This window comes from Falco peregrinus, chromosome 1 (assembly GCF_023634155.1).
Source record: "Falco peregrinus isolate bFalPer1 chromosome 1, bFalPer1.pri, whole genome shotgun sequence".
NCBI classification, from domain to species: domain Eukaryota; kingdom Metazoa; phylum Chordata; class Aves; order Falconiformes; family Falconidae; genus Falco; species Falco peregrinus.
In genome coordinates, this window is record NC_073721.1 from 30,667,865 (window position 1) to 30,689,418 (window position 21,554).

At 44.4% G+C, this 21,554-nt stretch overlaps 1 protein-coding gene across 2 annotated transcripts in view; it reads left to right on the forward strand.

The window, feature by feature from the left end:
* NEURL1 (neuralized E3 ubiquitin protein ligase 1) overlaps window positions 1-21,554 on the forward strand; it is a 166,426-nt gene that overhangs the window by 84,503 nt on the left and 60,369 nt on the right. For both annotated transcript variants that reach the window (XM_055793024.1, XM_055793029.1), the window contains exons 2-3: window positions 14,254-14,495; window positions 19,181-19,502. In XM_055793024.1, the coding sequence (XP_055648999.1) occupies window positions 14,254-14,495; window positions 19,181-19,502 (564 nt within the window). The remainder of the gene's footprint in view (window positions 1-14,253; window positions 14,496-19,180; window positions 19,503-21,554) is intronic.

Consider the following 21,554-nt stretch of genomic DNA (forward strand, 5'->3'; position numbering starts at 1 on the left):
TGATGCAGGAGGAGGTGTGTAACGTTGTGTGGGCAGCTGTAATGGAGTGTAAGTATGGGCAAGTTACCTTAAATAACTTCAGTACTCCAGAGAAGTGATTTTGCAGTGCACCCTTTGGAAAATATTAAAGATCAGTAGCAGTTTTGGATTTCTGACACTTCAGTTTGATGACGAGTGTTTTGTGTTTTTCCTGTATGTACTGCATTTACAACGTTAGGTTCAGATTATGCATTGAGATTGGTTTTTAGGGGCAGAAAGCTAATGAGGGAAATGCTTCGTGGCCCAGAGGTCTGGATTTGCAGACCAGTTCAACAGCTGCATCTCTCTGTACTGGCAGGAAGGAGCATCTGTCAGGGATGCAGTGTGGTCCTTATTAAATTATTATTTAGAGCTGTAGCTTTAAAGAAACAGGTGCCATTATATACTAAAAAAAAAATAAATATCCAGCGGTCTTTCCTAGCAGAAGAAATGCCCCTTAGCTGGACAAAGACTAAAGGATTTTCCATGATTTTTCAAGCTACAAAGAAGCAAGGAAAATGGATGAATGAATTGGGCTCCACACTTAATTGCTCCTCCTCTTCTGAAGTAGTGTAGGTGTCTTTCCACCAAGAGAATAAAGTCCCCTGAGCCCTTTAGGCTTGTTTCCTATTTGCACATGACCTTCAAGGCAGTCACACCATGAATGTGGCAACATCAGGAACAATGCTCTGAATGGTGTGACATCAGATTTCTTTCTCTTTTGACTCTTATCAACACCTCAATATGCAAAAATGCCCTTTTGCATGAATTTTAAAACTGTGTTGTTCCCGTTCCAAGCTGGCTTGCTTTTCTAGCACATCTCTCGTCTTTCAGCTATTTAGAAATACAGTCATATTTTATCTTCGTGCTCTTCCTTCCAAGTCACCTGTTCTACATTACCCAAATTCAGTAAATGGTAACTGATCATCTGAGTCAGGAAAGGTGGTGTTATACTGCAGCAGTATAAAATTGCTGAAGACTGAATCATTGGGAAGTTTTCTTCTGCTTAGCTTGCACACATCAGTGTTCACGCAATTTCCAAGCCAGGGGTGGCAAAGCTTCCTTGGCACCCTGTCTTGAGAAGCATTGGGGTAGCGTCCTTTACAAAACAACCCGAGGGATTGACTGTGTTACCCAAGTGGTAAGAAAATAATCAAGAAAGTTTATGGAAATTCTGTCAGGGCTTATAATGAAAGGGCTTTGAGCTTTTAGTTTGAAGCGTATTTCTTCAGAGAGGACTGGAGCTCTTTTGTGTGCTGTTGTGGTGACAGAAGAGGTGCTGGAGTAACCTCCCACTGTCCTCTGGTGCAAGGAATTGCATTGGCTGAGGGCGTTGAACAGCACGTGTCCTGACAGATTCATTAAAATCAATTGAAATCAGATAAAACTTATATTATTTAGAAAAATATCTTCCTCTTACTTCCGTTTATTTGCTGTTTATTTTGTTATATGCAGACTGTAAACAGTTTGGGGCAAGACCCATCTCATTTTTGTGATTCAGCATGAGGCGGTGGTTAGCAGGTAGGATCACTTTTAAAGAAAAAAAACATCTTTATGTGCTCTTGTCCTCAGGCAATAAGGATTCAGCACCCTTGTTTTTTTACTGGCTGGCCGGTTACAGCAGATGCTAAGGAAAACAAGTTCCTGTATGGACTGCTCCAGCAGCTATTTATAGCAAAATGTTAAGTAACAACTTCATGGGTCTAGCATGGGAATTGCTAAGAAAGATGATGGAATAGTATTCATGCTTCTTCTTTGGAATAAGTGCCAGGGATGCTGTTTATCGTTGTTAAAATAAACTGGAATTTCATGCCCTGATTGGCTGTTGCAGTTTCATGTTTTAATTCAATGATCCAGGCTCAGATGCTGGTCTGCTGGGGAAACAGGCTGGATTACTGGTAGGAGGTGTTTAAACTGGTGCAAGCGATGTGCTGCAGAGCCAGATGAGAGCAGGAAGGTCAGTAATTTAGATTCCACTTGTGACTGTGGTACAGAAAGTGCAGATTAATGAAGGAATGCACGTGTGGATGGCCAAATTCTTGCGTAAAGAAGAAATGTTGCCCTTTCTCCTGGATTTGTCTCAGTAGCGCTTAAATTATTTGCCTGCAAAAAATATATATGTTTTAATCATGTAGTGGCTAGCACTTGAGTGCTACTGGAGACCTCTCTGGTCTGGGCAAAATTTCTTGGTTATAATTTATGTTTGTGCAGCGAGAAGTTGCTGGAGAGCAGCGCTGGTGTCCTGTGCAGGGTAGGCAGCTTCACGTCTCATGCCGGCTCTGCCGGGTGGGCTGGAATTTTAGCAGCTCCGTGGTGGGGGAGTCAGGCATGGAGCTCCCACACGTTCACCCCAGCAATGCACTTGGGAAACTGCCATTTTGATGGCAAGCTCTGTAACCTCGGTACCCAGTGCAAGTTACTTTGCAGGAATACGTTACAGATTAACTAGTGGGTGCTACCAAAATAAATCCATCTAATTATAACTTTGTGAGGTGAGGGAGCCTTGGTTAATCGCTAGGACCTGTTGCTTCAGGAGAGGAGTGGTGGTTTTTCGTTTTGTTTTCTTTTTTTTTTTTTTTTTTTTATGAGAAGATACGAAGCACGCCTGTCTTAAGGAGAACAAACGAGGAGAGTGCAAGAGATTTTTTTTTTTTTAAATAATAATAAGGGAGTAAATTTAAGTGAGAGAGAAATGTGCGGCTTGAGGTGAGGCCAGTGATGGAAAACTTGAAAGAGGGAACTGGCTGAGAAACAATTAAGACGATGTTAAACGTGGCTGAGTAGCAGAGGCAGTAGTAAATTTTCACCAGCCTGATAAGTTGCTAGTTCTAATAACCCCATACTTTTGGGATTTGTTTGCAGCCAAACATAATCAGGAAAAAATTGAATCAATATCTTTAGGGGTCTAGTCAGTGTGTAGCAACACTGGAATTTCAGGTGCATTTATCCTTCATGAGCGAAGAATATTCCATTTCACAATGGCATAAACCCTGCAGTTGGGAGACCCTCAGCTGATGTATGTTTGAAGGGCTTCCTTTTAGGATTGCTTTTGGACTTTATATTGAATGACAGTCTTTTTATTTGGGTAACTGGTGTGGAGGGAAATAGTTTGGAAACTGTACCGATGAACAACAAAGTGAGCAGTGCAATTTTCTCATGTTGAAAAGGGGAGTTTTCAGTTGATCAGAAAGAAATGAAAACAAAGAAAGACACAGAGATGTACTGGGTGACACTGTATTTACAGCCACCAGTCTGTAGAAAGGAGAAAGCAAGGACCTAAGTATGAGGACATCATCAGCAGAATGTTTTTGCAAAAGATTCGAAGGCCTGCTCACGCAGCTAAGCAACATGGTCCTTGGAGAGAGGGCTAAGTGCTCACTCCCTGGCTCCTGGGGTGATGCAGGCTGACCCTCAGCCCTGGTTGACAAGAGCAATGCAGCTGCAGAACAATGGACACTGTGGTGCTCTGGAAATTCTTGGTGCCTCTGTTGAGGGGTGGAAGATCTCCATTACAGGATTGCAGGAGCATCTGGAGATTTCACAACTGCTGTCCAAAGTTGTCTATAATGTTTCTGAACAGAAAGGAACATTATGCCTTACCAACTGTACAGCAAGAGCACATCAGGGCTGTGCTGTGCACAGAGATGGGTATTTGTGAAGGCAACAAAGCATGTGTGGATGCTGAATCCCCAGCATGGCTGATGCCATGAGCTCTTGAGGAAGAAGCTCTTTGCTGTGATCTAAGCTCACCTAGCATGTTGGGCTCTAAATCTTTTGTGGCTTTGAGGAACTGATGGTGTTCGAGGGTTACATTGCTATGATCTCAGGGATACTTCAGTTAATGCAATTCTGGATTTTGCTGTTAGATGAATGATGCTGCCCCTGTCTTGGAGTGTTTTCCAGGCTCTTTCTAGAGGCAATCTTTGTTCTCTTCCCTGGAGCTACAAATACCAGCCCAGCACCCATCCCACCTTCTTGCAAATGCTGTCTCTGCAGAGATGTTCATGCTTTCTGTTCTATGTTGGGAAGCCTGCGCTATTCGAAGGTCTTACTGTTCACTTGCCTTATTCCAGGATCACTTGGCAGAGCCACAGTTTTTTGAGAGCAAGGTAGGATGGTGTCTCCAGCCTGGGGCTTTTGTCTTTCTCAGTAAGAGGTGGTCTCTGATTCAGGAGCTGTGCTAAACAAGACACCTAGGATATGGGAGGTCAAAAACAGCAAGAGGTTTTTGGCCACAGTGTTTTGCATTCCTAACGTACGTATCATGCACTGGGATGAAGGGTGGAGCAGTGGCAGAGCATTGTCCAGTTGATGATGCAGACAAGAAGCATAATTCAGAGATGCTCCTCATGACACTTTTAAGACCCTATCTTTTTCCACTGGTGATAGAGGGAGTATAAAGAACAGTATCCTAATGTAGCTCATTATATTGTGTGAGTAGCCTGCTGTGGGCCCAGTTCAGCATCTTGAGTCTAGAGGCACATCTTTGATTTTACAGAGGTATTACTCAAAGCTAAATCAAGGGTTTGGGTTCAGAACCACAGCTGCTCCAACTTGCATTTTCTTTGCAAGGCTTTGTCTGTAGGCTACACCATCTCTTGGATTTTGGTTCTGCAGGTCCATTTGCTTGTCTCTGCCACCCTTATGTTTGCTTTATTCGTGCTCTCCATTGCTCCCACCTTCCTTCTTGTCCTGAAAAATGTCTAAAGTTTAACCTTGACAGGTTACTTCTGCTTCTGGTGAACTCTTAATATTCAGACTTGCAAGCCATTACACTGTACATGGAAAATGTGCCCAGGATATACTTTCCATTAAACTGTATTTAAATTGGAAGAGAATGCTGGCACCTCTACAAGTATTTTAGAATTAGATCCCAAAATACTGAGGCTGGTTAATCTTTTGGAAGAACAAAAACTCTTACTGATTTATATTTAGCAGAGGGAATGCATTTTAAAAACACAGTCTATATGAGGCCCCTTGAAGAAAACATCTTTTACATTGATTTGTAGTGCATGGAAGTACTACGTGGCCATAAAATATTTGCAGTCAGGCTCTGCTTTAATGTAGCTACTTTTTTGCAGTGTGAACTGTCATGAACCCTCGGAGAGTGGCTGCTCTGCAGGCTGTGCAGTGGAACACGGCTACCTCTGGGGCAGCAGCCTGGCAGTTCATCACAGCTGCGCCTGGTATCGCGGGAGGGGAAGGGGAAAGCAGCATGCAGCTAGCACTGTGGTGGAAACTCTGGGCTTGGGAGGGTGAGGCTTTGGTTCCAAACCACTGCAAGGTTTGTACTTGTGCCGTTCCCTGGGACCTGCCTAGCCCAGGTGCCTGCCTCTGGCACAGGGGCCAGAGGATGTGCTGTGTGGGGACAGCCCATGTGGAGCCACCGCTGGGCTTCCTGGCAGACCCGAGGACACAGGGGAGAGCAGAAGGTGAATTTGACCTCTCCGTGTGCTTGCATGAGGTTAGGGAGAGGGGAGGAGGTACTGTTGGCCCCAATCTCAGCAGCACTGCTCTTAGTTAAATGTCTACAATAACTACTTAAGCTTACTTTACATGACCATAAATTAGGAGTAGCTCTGTAATGTTAATACAGGAGTAAAATGTTCTGTGCATAGTTCTGATCTATATTAAGAAAATGAGTAACTGGAATTACGGTAGATGGGAGAGTTCACTGGTTTGTCCCAGGTGGACAGTTTCTGGAAAAGGAGCTGTGGCAGGGAACTGGTTCGTTAATGCAGTGGGTCAGAGAAGCAAATGTAACTTATTTTATAAAGTACACATAATCATGTGGCCAACAGTGTATCAGTTTATCTTCGAGAAGATAAGGATTATCAAGAGGAGGTAGCATGGAAAGTTTTGGGGTTTTTTCTTCCTCCTCTCCCACCATCTGCAGCATGGACAGATCAGCCGTGACCTTGGGCAAGCTGTTTCTCCTCCTCCTCCTGAAGCATCAGATATTAGCAAAGGAGAAAATTCCCAAACTGCACATTTGCAAGAGAAGGATAAACAGATTTTTTAAAACATCCCTAAATCTTAAACCAAACTGGATTTAATCTTGCTTTCTTTTGTTACAAGACATAAATACATTTTTACATTTCTCGTTACACTGCTGACAGACATTACCTGATCGCAGCAGAGCAAAACTGCTCTAAATCAAGGAAGAGATCTTGGATGCTTCGAGAGCAATATTTTTACTTTGATCATCTCATTTCCTACTCTAACTTATGATGCCTTAGTAATAATAATAAAGATGCAAAATCACCAATATGCAAAGAGAATAAGGTCAGAAGTGCCTTGTTGCTCTCAAAAATAATTACATGGCACAGGCAAGTCACTCCTGCCTGTGGCTCAGAGAAACTGCTGGAAGGTAGTATGGGGAGAAGTGGCTGCTGTTGGAGGGATCTCAGTCTCCTTTCCGTGGACCTGGCTGGACCCCAGGGGACGTGGGTCCTGAGGCAATTCATCTTGATACTGCCTATCTTGATGCTTGCACCTTCTTTCCTTACCCAGCAGACAGGAGCATATGGCTGCTTTCTTATGCTCTTTTTGTTCTTATGTGCTTAGTGGGCTTATGGTCTGCAGGGGCCTGGGGGGATTTGCACAGGGAGAGGGCAAGGAGGGAGCCTGCAAAGGGTGGGCTGCACTCGTGGGAACTGGAGTGGTACTGGAGGTCTTGCAGCCATCCTCCGTTCTCCATGGCATCAGTGGCTGAATTGCTACGAACAACTGTGAGAGATGCTGGGTAAGCCGTTGCCTAAGTAGGGACTAGGAGTTGGTTAATGATTGCATGGCATCACTACTGAAGTGGGAAGTTTAAGAATCAATTTGTAAGGGAAAGGTGTTTATTCTCAATAGCCTTATGTGCATACAGAAATACTTAGGTATTCACACACCTCTCTTACGATACCATCTTTTCTTCACAAAAAAAGGGCATGATCAGCCACCTTTGTGGTGGTTGGTATTTTTAAGTGCTTACAGTGCCATCACCAGACTGTTCCTCCTGGAGATGGTGTGTGTGAGGGTTTGCCTCCCCAGTTCAGTCCTGCCTTGCTGTCCTCTCCTCGGGCCTCTCTTGCGTTATAAGGATCTTCCTCACCTTCCTTCCCCCAGCTGGCAGAGTCTCCTTTAGACTCTGCCCAGGAACATCTTCTGATCTCTCTGTGGGTAATTTCAACCACTGACATTAGTTCACTCATATCCTTCCTACAGTCAATTAACAGATGCACCTCTCCTCTGTAGTTCTTACATCTCCTTTGACCAACCTAAATTTTTGCTCTTTTTTTTTTTTTTTTTAATAAAGTATTACAAACAACTCAGGCTTAATGTAACTGAAGCAGAGCTCTTATTCTTCTGTCACTCCTCAGCTATTTTATCTTCTTTTTTTAAGCTTTGTAAAAATTGCTCCCCCCCTTAACTTTTACTAATATTCATAGCCTCAGCATCGTCTCCAAGCAATCCTTCATTACATCCAAGATGTAAGCAGGGACTTGTAAGTCGAGAGGTTCAGCTGACATTGCCAGAAAAGCCTCCCCCACAGGTAATTGCCTGGCACTCCTGCAGAGGTTAGGAGGGACTGTTGAACAGGACACATCTCTGCTCCTCAGGTACTGTGCTCCCTGTGGTGGAGGGCAAACGCACATCCCAGCTGAGCAGAGAGGCGGAGGAAATAGCAGGCTCTGTTTCAACGCATCCTCCTAAATCTGCTCAAACACATCAGTGTCCTGAGTCTTACAGATTGTGCCTGCACCTCTGCCCCATCTTCAGGACACAGCCTTTTCCTTTCCTTTCTGCAAGCTTCAGTGTCTCCTCTCTCTTGCCATTGACAAAGTCTTACCATACTTGTACTTATTCTAAATTTATGCTGTTTTCCTGCCCTCTGCCCTTACTGTCACTTTTTGCATCTCTTTCACTAATTCTGTTTTTCTCTATAAAATCAAAAATCAGGTTCTTCACTTTGAAGGCTCCTCAGAAACTAACCACTCCCTACCACTTATCCACCAGGTCTGAAAGATGGATCTGTTGTGGATCATCCTGCAATCAACTGCAGCTTCTTTTGCCCACTTTTTATACTGGGTTGGGGGCTTCTCATAGATGTGTGTACAACCACCCTTGCTGTTTTTCAGATCTGTTACTTTAAATACAGCTTTGCTTTTTGGTCTAAAAAGAAGAAAGCACAACTCTAACCTCCACCCTGACTGCTGTTATCTCCTTTCATGTGCATGTGGTCTTGTTTGCACCTGCCTCTTGTCTTGTAGCTTGCGATTTAAGTGGAAAATCTTACACTATGTGCGAACCTACTCTCTTGATACATCTCGTCACTGCTAAAATAGCACAGATGAAAATAAGTTACGTTTTGGCTTTGACTTGGAGTCTTGGATGAGAGTGCTAGATCTGACCTGCTGGCTGAGATCCACCTCGTAGATATGTCCCTAAGTCACTGAAGTTTAACCCAAGATGCTCCATAATTTCAGGTGTTCTGGTTTTAATGCTCCAGAATTAACGCTTTTCATTGCTATCATCAAATGTCCCAACACCTGCAAAGCTGTAGTCTGTCGTTGTGGAAGAGCAAAGCTTTGCTTTTTCTTCGTGGTCATCTTGTAATGCCAAGATGAGTAGTTGACCGTGGTGACAGCAGTCTGATAGGGTCAATATCATTGTAAAAGGCACAGGGAGAGTTAGCTATAGACTGGAAATACATGGTTATTTGTTCCTCCAAGAACACCAAACATTTTTAAAGGCAGTGAAGACACTCTTGTTTTTAATTTGCATTAGTTTATGGTTCTCTTCTTTCTGTACTCATGTCCTGGGTCAGGCTGCATGTGAGAAAACACTGTTTGCAATCCCTTTTCAGTTTCCACTAGTGTTAAGCTAATATTTATTTTTAATGAACTGTATCTTGAAGTGTGGTTTTAAGAATGCATTTGTGAAGCTTAGCACAACAAATTCACTCTGTTTTTTTCCTTTTGAACTTAATTAGCAAATGTAAAGATCAGCGTAACTGGTTACACTGTATTTTACTGATAATTCTCGAAAGGATGGGACCACCTCAAAAAGTGGTAAGGCTTATAAGCATTCATTTCACAGCTGATGTTTTCTCCCTGTGCTGCTAGTAACCATCCAGCTTTGGAAAGGCTGTGCAGATGTTGTTTCAGGGTTAGGGCTTTCCTGCTGCATCGTGCCAGTGTCCCTGGGGCAGGGCTTCCCTTCCATTCCCCACACCCGCACATGGTTTCCTTTCCTTCCTTCTAGAACCCTTCATTTTAAATGCTTATACATTAGGGCTACCAGCCAGATGAAGCACTGTCTGTCAGCCTCTTGTGATAACGTAGTAATTTTGAAACCCTTTTCTCTTTTCAGAGTGTGGTGTTTTGCCCTGTCCACTCTTTTCACTGTCACTAGCCTGCAGGACAGGTACCTCTGCCACCCGCCCCAGACCTCTCCTCTCCTCCTCCCCAGGTGGACAGGGATTTGTCGTTCCCACTTACTCTGGCACGTCGGTCCCTGGGCTCTGTTTTGAAGTCATCTTTTCCTGTTTCTTTCAGTTCTGAATGACACTTATTTTACATGCTCTAAGAAGTTTATCTAAATACCTTGCCATTAGTTATGAGTTTGGAATGAGTTTTTGACAGTGTTCTGATAAGTGCTTATCAAGATTTTTTCAACCGGAAAAACCATATTTTAAAAAAGTTAAATCCAGTCATTTCTTGCAGCATTTAAGAAATCCCAAGCCTTTAAGATTTTGCCTAATGTTTGCAGACCATGAATGCTTCTGGTGAAAACCCCTAGCAGGCTTTGGGATGTATTTTGCTAAGCTGAGAACATCCAGTGCTGTCTTTTAAGTATTGTCTTGGTGCTGCTCAGGCCTTGAGATCCAGGAAACCAGGGACATCTGATGCGTGGGGAGGGAGAAGTGTGCCACCTTTGGGGCAATATTTCCTTTCTCAAACAGGGCTCCGAAAAGGATGCTCTTCAGAGCGGGACATGGAAGGCAGAGCAGTTCAGGCTGCTTCATGTTGTGGTTCACGTTGATGTCTCCTTTGCCCTGGCTTACTAAAGGTTTCAGAGGATCCAGCCCACGTGCTTGTGGCTCAGGGGAGCACATGGTACATTACCACTCTTGCTGCTCTTTTGGCAGGCTTATGGCATCAGGGCAGGTTGTGTTCAGGGCTCAAACCCAGTATTGAACAAAATGGTTCAAACAGCATCTATTAGTGGGCACAAACTGAAAACTGAAGTCTATCCAATCTTGAAAACCATAAGACTGAGCAGGTGCTGTTCTTTGTGACCCCCAACATGAAACCTGGAAAGCATGGTGCGCCTCTAGATTTGTAGCCCTTTGACACCAAGGCTGTTTTCAGACGGGTGTGGTTTTGCCCTGATGACTTTTGTCACAAGATACCAGTTTGTGTCACCTTGCCATGTTGTCACAACTGCTTGTTAGGGGGAAGTTGTGTTATGCTGCAGAGTAGGAAACTTGCAGTACCTTGAACATGCTGCCATATTTCAGCCTTCTTTCAGATACTTGTTTGCAATTTTTCTTTCAAGCATTTACTTCAGTTTGCCTTTGTTGGGTGGCTGATGTCACGTTGTGGCACAGGAGGAGTATGGGACAGACTCTCAGTTAAGGGAGCCTTATATGGATGCTGTGAAATCAGAAGGACTTCTGACTGTTTCACCAGCTGAAACTTTGGGTTTGTGAGTTTCACTCAGTTCTTTCACATAATGGAAAAAAAAAATAAAATAAAAAAAAAATTGAAAGGTACTTCAGGGGCCCCAGCTGTATTGTACCAGCATTGCTGGTAGCAAAGGCTGAGGGTGTCAAAATGTGTAGTAGTTTAAACAAGGGGATGGGAGAAGGCTGGAGTCCAGGTCCAGCCCAATGAAAACAAAAACCTTAAGCAGATGATTTATTTCATTTTTAGCTGGCCAAGCAAGGACAGCGGTGCATCTCACCAGCTTGTGTTGCTGAAGTGTCCCTTTCCTCATCTAAGTCCAGTCCCAGGTGTTTGTGTTGCCATCTGGAGTCGCACACTGTCTCTTCCTTTTGGAGTGACATGCTGCCCTGAAGAAGTTAAGCAAAGGCCTTTGTGTTTGACCCCTTGCTTTGTAACTTCAAGTATTTGTAAGGTGTGAAACCCCATCACTAAATAGCTGCACTTTTAAAAAATTGAGACCTTTTCTGCTCCTTACCCAAGTCTGTTCATCAAGCAGAAGTCATCGCTGTGTAAGAGCATTTGGGAGAGAGACGGGGGTCCACAGTGGTGCCAGACTGTCACAGCAAATAAGCATTCCTCTAACACCCTCCCCGTGGGGTCAGGCAGGACCTGTGGCTCTGTAACGCTGCTCCAGCAGATGTGCGGGCCGTATGCGGTCTTGTTATCAGAGCCTCTTTTGAAAGATGTGGGCAGTTTTGGTGACTCCATTACCGCATTTTAAAAGGGCGCAATGTCCTGTGGAGAGGTGCAGCAGCTATGAGCACAGCCAAGTTATCTGATAAAATTAGCGCACTGGGAGATGCAAATAGGTTATAATGTGTGTGCCCTTGCACTGCATGAACTTGTTTTGGTGAGTGACTGCTAGTAAAAAGTTTAAGCTACAAAATTCAGATCTGGATGCAAAGATGTCATGAATTGAATGTGTATTTACTAGCAGTTGCTTCTTTCACATATATGCATACCTAGAAACTATCAAAGAGGTGTTGAAAAAAACAAGACTGGAAATGACTAGAAAAAGTTTTTCATATTTTTTCTATGGATCCCTTGATTTTAAATTATCTCAAACAATTGATTATATCCCTCAATAGGTGTCTTGTTTCAGAAATGACTCTGACTTCATATATATTGTAAAGAAGCTGAAAAATGCAGGAATGGAAGTTTTCACACTAGATGTTTATTTTTAGTTAGTCTGCCTATAAAAAAGGGGTATAGTGGAAACAGAGAGGCAGGTAAGAGATGAGCAATGAGGAGATCCAGTGGCTTGAAAAATTTCTGCCAAAAGAGAGGCTGGGATGATTTGCTTTGACCATCTGTCAGCGGTCTTGTCCCTGCAGACCAGCATGACTTCCCTGGGGAAGTGGAGTGGAGCAAGGTTAAGTCGGCCACTTCTGCTGGCTCTGGCTCATAACCATTTGTGAAGGCGAACGGCATCATGTTTGCAGCGATAATAGAAATACTTCTTTGCAAAAATACCATTAAGCCTGAGGAACACATCAGCAAGGTATCACTAAAGCTGACGGCTTAACAGGCTTCCAGAGGGTTGATAGTAGAGAACATAACTGGTTTGGAAAAAATTTAGTGATGCTGGAAGGGATTCAATCTCCTGTTCTTCGGGACATAAGACAGCCTCTAGTTAAACGGGTCTTAGGAGGTAATCTCAGAAGGTTGTCTCTGTACGGCTGCTGCAGCTTGCGGTGTCTTATGACCACCCAGTCTGGGCTCTGGGGAGAGACGGGGTGCTCTGCCCCAGGCCAGTAGCGTGCCCAAAGGAAAAAGGTCAGGCTCATGTGAACTGCTGCATCCTGACCTTCCCTGTGTCAAGCTCCCCCTTCATGCAGTCTGTTCCTCCTGATTTCCCTCTCTGACCTGCCTGCTCAGGTGAACGTCTACTTTCTCCTGGTGCTCTGCACCTTATTTCTCCCTTTCCGAGTGTGAGGAACAGGAGAAGGAAGATGACTTACCTTCCACGTTATTTTTAGCATCAGATAACTCCCAGTTGGCTCATTTCTCCCTTAAAGCATTAGTGTTTAAAGGTAACAGCCCAGTTTGTCTGCCCCCCCTGCTCTGTTCTGAAGGGATAGCACTGTTGCTGAAAATGGGAGGAAAAAAAAACCAGCAAGGAAATGAGAGGAGAAGGCCAGAGTGACTGACGCTGAAGTTTAATTAAAATGTTCTCATCAGAAACCAGGATTTTAAGTCCTATTGCTAGTTATTTACGCTCATTCTGATGATGTGCCATTACAACTTCATGTAGCTGCAAGCTAAAACTACCCCAAAGTCTGGGAGAAATAGGGTCTAGGCTTTTTATTACAAAACCAAGAGTTACATTAGTGGTATAAGCATTATTTTACAGTAGCTATATGAAGACATAACACTCAGCAATTAATTTATATGAAGAATGTATATTATTAGTTTCTATAGTTTACATGTGTGAGGAATAGAGTTTTTAACTATACTGTTTAGTCATGCATCTTTATGGTGCAGGCTGGCACATTGTTAAGGTCATATTTGCTTTTGTTGCACCCCTGAGTCTATCAAGGAATAATCCTTTATTCTGTTGATCCTCTGTTTCCAAATCTACGAGTATCTCCTCCCAAACATATGTGCATAATGTAGTGTGTATGTGCACACAAGGAAAAGGAAGCAGATGAGTTCAGTATAATGATTGTTTTGTGCTTGGACTGCTGCAGGCTCCCTGTTGAAAAGAAACTCGTGAATCCATTTGTTCATGAACAAAGCTGCTGTCGTGACTCTGTTGATCATGCATTGACTTTTTGTGTAGGGCCTTGGTTAGAGAAAGATGCAATCTCTCTGCTTCATAGCCTTCCTCGGTTTCTTTGCTTTCCTCACTGTAATCATAGCGTGCTGATCAATGCCTTCTTGACAAGGGGGATCTCAGCTGAGGTTCCCATCAGTGGAGGAGAGAGGAGAATGCGTGGTGGTTGTCAGAGGAATCCGTGTGGATTATTGCTGAGTGGTGCTTGAGTATAGATTAGCAATGTATGTGTCTGAGCTGGCGCATGACATGGGTGGATAGGACAGTGTCCAAAGAGATACGAAGGCAAGGGCTGATGGAGCTGCTGATGCAAAGGAGCGAGAGAAATGGTCAAGTTGCCTGGGAGTCCTCTGGAAGTGGAACTCTTTTTCTCTAAGTGTGACAGCTTTGGTGCAGCGACTTCACATGTGTTTTGCTCCAGTTTTGGAACCAATTCCTGCCGCCTTTTCTGATGTATGGCCTTGAAATGGCCTGTGATTTCAGTGCTGAGCTGCCATCTCCCTGTCATGCTCTGTACTATCAGCCTGCCCAGACAGGAGCCTTGAGTATCCTCATAACCTTCTATTGTTCCATATGCTCTAGAAACCCTCAGCAATTTACAGAATGGGGATTTGACTAACTTTTATTTGGAACTACAGTTCCCCTCTGAAGTACCCCTGATTTTGTTTTTGCGTTGAAAGTTTTTCACTTATTACCCACAACAGATTTGAAACCCTTTTTTTTTCCCCATTCTGCTTTCAGATTCCATAGGCGGGTCGTTTTCGGCTTCTTCCCACCGATGCCACCACAAGCAGAAGCACTGTCTCCCCATCCCGCAGTGTGGAGTTCTGTCCATCAGCCCTCTGCTTTTCCATCCTCACACAAAGGGGTCCCAGATCATCATGGACACGACACAGAAGGCAGTGAAGCGCCAGGCTAGCTTCTGCAATGCCATTACCTTCAGCAACAGGCCCATCGTTATATATGAGCAAGTCAGGCTTAAGGTGAGTAAAGGACGCCTTCCCTTATTGCCGTGGGAGCTGCTGTGAATGAATGTCAGGGTGTACCAGGCTTTGGTGCTGGCACCAGATCTTTAGCCCTTCCTTGAAAAGCACAGTAGTCAAATCTTGGCCTTAAAGATCTGTGATCTCTGTTGGTACTTCTGCTTTTGTCACTGTAGTTCTTGGAGCCATTGGTATAGACCCGTGTAGAAACTGGGAAGGAAAGGAAAATCTGTGCTGCAAAAGAGCTTATCTTGGATTTTAGACAAGGAACGACAGATGGAAGTTGAGATTGCTTAGAAAACAGCAAGAAAAAAAGAGCTGTATTGGTCAGTCCAGAAGGCGGCAGCCTCAGCATCTCTCTAGCCAATGTGTCCTCCAGGCTTTGCCTGCATCCTGCAGAGCAGTTTTACTGGGTGGGCCAAGATAGGGTGAGGAGTTAGGTAATGTGTTCAGTTCCACAAGGAGCACTTTCTTCCCATAAACAAGGCAGCAATGAGGCTGGTCTTATGGAGGTGGGAGTCAGCTTCCTCACAGCCAACACATAAGAGGTGAAAAGGACCTGGGAGTGAAGATGCTTGCTCCTGTGCTTGGCAGGGAAGATCGAAGGGTTTGACTGAAAGGATGAAAGGAGCAGTCAGTGCGGTCACAGTTGCCATCTAAGAAAAGGGTTTTTCTGTCAGTCTGCTGACTGCTTTGTTGAATCAGTCACCTGATAGCATTAAGGTCAGAGAACAGAACATTGCAGGCATCACATTTTTCTGGCTGGCAGAGGCTGCTTTCACTTCCTTTGTGTCTGTAGTAGCCAGGAGGATGGGGTTGGTACCCCTTGTGCTGCAGCTGGTGTGGGAAGTTCAGCTCCTCTAAGACAGCATGCCTCCACATGTACCAGGAGCTGCTTCCTGATGAAGAAATTAATCGGTCCCCTCAGGAACTGAAGCACTTTTTAGGCTCTTGGCACCTTGAAGGAGCTTGGAGCCCTTAAAACTTCATCCGCAGATACTTTCCAATATTTGACCTCTGGTTTGTGGGACTGCATTTTTCTATTCTGAGCTGATTTCATGCCTTTCATTGGCACAAAGAATGTCATCTTTGGCAAGTTTAGTTCGTGACACACATGAAAGATCTGCCTGCAAATCCTTCATTTACGCATGAGGAGTTTTCCAGGAGGTTTATCTGCATATAGCTACTGAATCTGAGTGATCCTGCTGTTGCCTACTGCTAGAGGTCCCAGACTGCGGGATATCAGCATATCGGCCTTCCCTGGCTCTTCCCTTACAGCCAGCAAAAAAACAAGAAATGAGGAAGATGCCTCCTTTTGAAAATATAGAGAGATTTCAGTGATTTCAGGCTCAGGTCCATAGGTAGAGGATCCCTTCTACATGTTTGTTATGTTTCCTGTGGAGCTCTTACTGCTTCCATTCAGGCTAGAAACCCAGCAGGACTCACTCACATTGCCTAATGGGATTTTTTTTCCACGTTGGCCAGCAGTTTGGACAAACAACTGCAAAAAATGATTTGGGAGGAGATGAAAGCAGCATTTCTTTTTGAAAACACCATCAAAGATTTGAGTGGGTTTAGTGGTTTAGGCAAAGGTTCTGGGTTATTTCTTCCTCATTCTGAAACAATGTAGCTATCTCTGGAAATTCACACTTGTTTATCATCCTGTATTTTGGGATTTTAGCTTGCATAACATATGCGAAGAATACGCATGCAAGTCTACACAAGGGATTTAAATGTAGAGCTCCTGCTGAGTCCAGTGGGAAAGTCTCATGGGAGCAATCAACAGGCTTCAGCAGAACTTGTACTCTAGGGATGGATGGAAATGTGAAAACATCTTTGCTTCTCTGATACGTCCATCCTGCAATTGCCTTGTTATTTTGTGTGCCTGTGGAAAATGGTGTCTTAAACCTTCTTACCAGCTAAAGACTAACCATGAACCCAATCATTCAGGTCCTATGAAGTTTAAACTCGCTTTGGAAAACTAGAGGAAAGAAGTCAGGAGGTTTCTTTCTGTTTATTAGGTATCGTATCTTGGATTTTATTCTGAGATTTCTTTGCAGCTTTGGGAATGCCATCAAGCAGCCACATTTCCTCCTCCTTTGCCTCCAAGATATATATCCCAGTATGGTTTCTTCCATGTAATTCAGAGCACTGCTAGGGAGTGGAGTGAGGTTGTTGAAGGTGACACAAGGCGCAGGGCAGTAAGGAGCAGGAACCTGAATCTGTGGGAGCAGCCATGGCTTAGCAGTTTGGATGTAGATTGTATCTTTTCCTTCCCTTCTGGTACCCGGTGGACCTCCCAAGCTTTTCTGCTAGCAGTGGCTGCTGAAGAGAGATTTTGGTCCATCATTAATCATTGCCTTTTTTAGCAAAACTGTGTACCCTTTGTCCAGCTGCATCTAATTCTTGGCAGGCTTTATACTAGATTTTAATTTGGATATTAGTTTGCCTGTGGTCAGACTGTATTGAGAACTGTTTATAGGTGCTGATTAATACATGGAACATGTGCAGCCTTGATTACCATATGACTATTTACTTCATGCGGTTTGTGATTGCTGTGAAGTATTGGCAAGAGACTGTGAAGGCGTAAATTGTACAAATAACAAGGCCATATTTATCTCAGACCCAAAAGCTTTTAGGGCTTGCAGTAAATTTGCTGCAGTAAATAATCTAGGCTTCTTCGTGGAGTGTGTGTATATTCCCCATTTTGTCACATGCACACCCCATCCACCCCCCTTGCACTGGGGACATGCATGATCCCATCCCATCCTGACCAGGCATATAAAATAGCAGATCTGCTTCAGTCCTTTTTAGTGCCACCCCGGTGTCCATCCCGTAAGGAGGAGCTTCCCAGGGTTCCTGGGACTGAGGTCAGTGCTCAAGTGTTTCATGTAAACGCTTTAGGTGCTTGGCTGGACTGAGTAGCAACAAAGAGCAGCACTCACTTAGCGGAGGACCTGGTTGTAGATAACTTTTTTCTGTAGCTCTGAGTTATTTTCTCTGATACTTTAATTACAAACCAGAAATCTCTAGGTTTTGAACAATGTCTTTGTTGTGAAATTGTTGTGCCCCCAAGGACATACGTTCCAGGATTGCCTTGGAGAGGAACATGTGAAAGAAAAATGCAATATTTACAAGTGTGATTAGAAGAGAATTCAGAAGTCCAAAGAAAATGTCTGGGAGAATCCCTTGGTGAAAATCCTGTGCTTCTAAGCTGGGACACGAGTGGCTGCTGCCAGGCTTTTGAAGACAAAATCCTGCAGTCCTCAACAGTTCAGTCGCTGGCATTGCCACTCATCTGTGCGGTTAAGCACTTTGGCAGAGCAAGAAGTTGCAGATAGGTAGCAAGTTTTGTGTGACATCTGGTAGGCAGTATCTATCCATGTTTCTGCTCTTGCCCTGCAGCCAAAAGCGAGTTTGCTTGAGGCTGCCAATGCTTTGATGGAATAGGGCTATCTCAATTGCTTTTGTGTTTGCTGCAGGTTCAGCACATGAACAGAAACACCGGTTACGTGTCAACAGGCATACAGGAACTGTCTTGGTCCCACATCAAGATTGGATCCAGCATCCTTAGGTCTTTCATTTCATAATCTGGATGCTGACAGGCTGAATCCCTTTGAGAGGAATGGTTCCCAGTACGTTCATACTTAACAAAATGAGAGAAGAAATTCTCCCAGGGCATCATCTCTGTCTGGGAACCATACTAGCCCTGGAAGACTCCCTGCTTCCATGGGAAGACAAACACCTTGAAACTAGGTCGTGTTTTGGATGTGCTGTGCGTGTTTAGGACCCACTCTGCTCCTGTCAGGTCCCCTCCAATACAAGGCTCAGTTCATCTGAGAAGAAGCTGATGGCTCTGGAGGCATCTCTGATCCATTGCCCTGCTGTATCTCAGGTGCAGAAGGGTGGATATGACACGTGCACCATTCCAAAAGCTATAGCAGGTGTTCCTGACCCCAGACACACTGAGTAACCGCATACTGATGTGTGGGGTGCAAATGAGCACAACAAACCTTGAAAAACGCCACTCACAGCTGAAATAAATAGGTTTTCCCCAATCATAAGAACATCTATTGTTGTCTCCTAATTGTATATTTAGTATAGTTAAATGCTTTAAGTTGTGCTTTCCCACACACAATTTCTCTGCTGCAAGGCTGTGATTTCATCTAATCTGACATACCAAACAGGGGTAAGACTGGCTTTTACTTGGCTGGGAAACTCAGAAAGCCCTATGGTGGTAACTAATTCTGGAGCCAGTGCTTTTCCCAGAGGTCATGAGAGCCCCCATCACCTGAGCACCATGGGGGAAGAGCTCTGCTGCTGCAGATGCTGAGATGAAAGCTCTTATGGACATTTTGGGCACGTTTTGTGAGAGGATGATTCTTAAGCCAAAAGGAATTACCCTAGAAATAGAAGTGAGTCATTATGCAGCTGTAATTATATTTCACCTCTCCGCATAGATTTAATTTGATTTTTTTTTTTTTTAAATGTACATTGTATCCTAAGTGTGCACCATTGCTGCTTGCAGCTGAAAAAGCTACATCAGTGTCTGGTGGGTAAAATGTTTCCTAAATCTAGTGGGTTCATCTGTGTGGTGGCCATCAGTGCTTGATGGCACAGAGCCTGTAGTGTGTAAGTAGAGGTTCAAGTACCAGATGCTGTTATTGCTGCTGTTATCTTTGCAGATCACTAAAAAACAGTGTTGCTGGAGTGGGGCTCTTCGACTCGGGTTTACTTCAAAGGATCCATCAAGGATTAACCCTGACACTCTGCCGAAGTATGCATGCCCTGACTTGGTTTCCCAAAGTGGTTTTTGGGCCAAGGCTCTTCCAGAAGAGTTTGCAAATGAGGGAAACATCATAGCCTTCTGGGTGGACAAGAAAGGACGGGTTTTCTATCGGGTGAACGACTCCACTGCGATGCTCTTCTTCAGCGGCGTAAGGACAGCAGAGCCCCTCTGGGCTTTGATTGACGTCTATGGCCTCACTCGCGGAGTACAGCTCTTAGGTGAGTACCTGGGTCCAAACATGCAGGGGTGATGCTGAGCGGTCCCTGGCAAAGGGCCAGCCTGACACTGCCTGGCCCCCTCACTGTGCTGGGACAGGCGCAGGGAAACGGCCGTTGTTCTTCCCCCAGAGTATCTCACGACTTCAGCCTGGATCGGTGGGTGTTTGAAACTTAGCACGTAAATATAACGTGAGTGGGAGGTGGGAAACAACCGCTACAGTATAGCACTAGAAGCCATCTGTAAGTAAGTGGATTTCTGCTCGGTGGTGTTGCTCTATCAGAGCACAGTCTGGAGTGTGGCAGATACCTTGCAAAACTCTTTTTTTCTCTTCTGCTGCTTTCCCCATGCCGGAGTGAGGAAATGCATTTTACATGCTATGGGTACATCCTTCCTGGATGGCACTGTTATGATTTTCCGAGTGGTTTAATGGGCAGATTTGAAATATGGATATCTTCAAAATTACCTGTGAGAAGCTGCAGCTGGTTTAGCCAGGCTGTTGCTTTCACAGAGGAGTTTGGTTTGTCCTCTGGAGCCTGAAAGTTGGATATATGGTTGGGGTTGGAGGACGAGGGGTGCTGAGTGCCTGTGTCTTCTGCCATCCTCAGCTGAAGTGGAAATAATTTGGCATTCATAAGGACTCAATCTAGCCCCATATGTGCAGGTTGTCAATGTCTGGGCTATTTGAGTTTATATCCTAGAAGATATTAAATCCTAGAAGAATTGAAAAGAGTGTCCAAGCACCCAACTTAAGGGGCAGCTAGGTTGCTGGGGGACCAGAGGTCAGCGTGCAGCTTTAGAGCTGTCTTTGCATTGTCACTGGGAGGCAAATCACAGCACTTCTCCATGTAACAGTAGTTTCATGGGTCTTGTTTTCACCGTTGAAAAGGTTACATGGTACCTGCTGACCCTCATGAGCTGAAGTTCCTTCTGAAGATGAGATGATCTTGCTAGGCTGAGAGAGATCCTGGCTTTTTCCTGTCATGCAGCCTGATAATCTCTGTTAAAACGACACCTTCATGCTATACATCAAAAACTTTGATGGAGCTTCTTTCTGATAGTTCTGTTTTCTTTCTGCACTGCTTGCTGTATTAAAAAATGTGGTGGCAACACTGCCCGTAGCAACCTACATGGCAGGGAAGACAGATGTGGGTTCAGCAGGTTAAGAAAAGGGACTGACCTCTTCTTGCTGCAAAAACTACCAGCCCAAGATTGCACAAGGCAAAGGAAGTAAGGAATTTCTTAGCAGCTTTTTGTTTTCTTTTAGGAGCAGAAAAAGTTGTCTTTTGATGTGAATCAGCTTGAATCGGAGCCACTAGGCAAAAGTTTGTAGGCCAAAGTGGTGATATTTGACTTGGGATCTAGAATGTCATGCCCACAGTTTAGGTAGAAACACGAAAGACTCCAAGTCCTCTGGCTGTTCTTGAGAGATTTGTCACCTCGAGGCTTCTCTGCCTGATAGATGAGATCCCATAACTCTGGATTATGTTTCCTTTCAAAACACCCAGGAAATCATTTCCTATCCATCGTCTGCCCCTGTGTTGTCCTAGCATCTTCTACATCCCCTTTCACAAGGAAATTGTGACTCTTGCCGGTCACTGACTTGCCTCTAGTCTAACAGGCTCCGGACTCTCTGGTGGGTATGAAGTCCCTGAATGAAGCAGGCAGCTTCTGAGTTTACACAGTTGGCATGGAGCTCAAATATGTATTTGTAGCTGTTTCCAGAAGCCTTCAGCAGGATTTAAGCCTAGCAACTGTGCTGAAACCTCTTTGACTTGAGTCCTCTCTGTCTCCATTCATTATTACGCAGCACTGGAAGTCAGAGCAGGGAAATCATCGGCTGTGTTGCCTCTGGATCCTATAGACTTACCCACAGCAATGCTCTGCGTGCCTGTTTTAGTGTAGCAGACCACACATATAGTACAGGACAACTTGCCAAAAACTCCCGGGACTTGAAATCAATTTCATAGCTTAGCTACAAACATATGGTCGAATTCAGCCTGCTATGGCATGCAGGGCATCTAATGGAGGCTGGGGATGCTGGAGTGGTATGT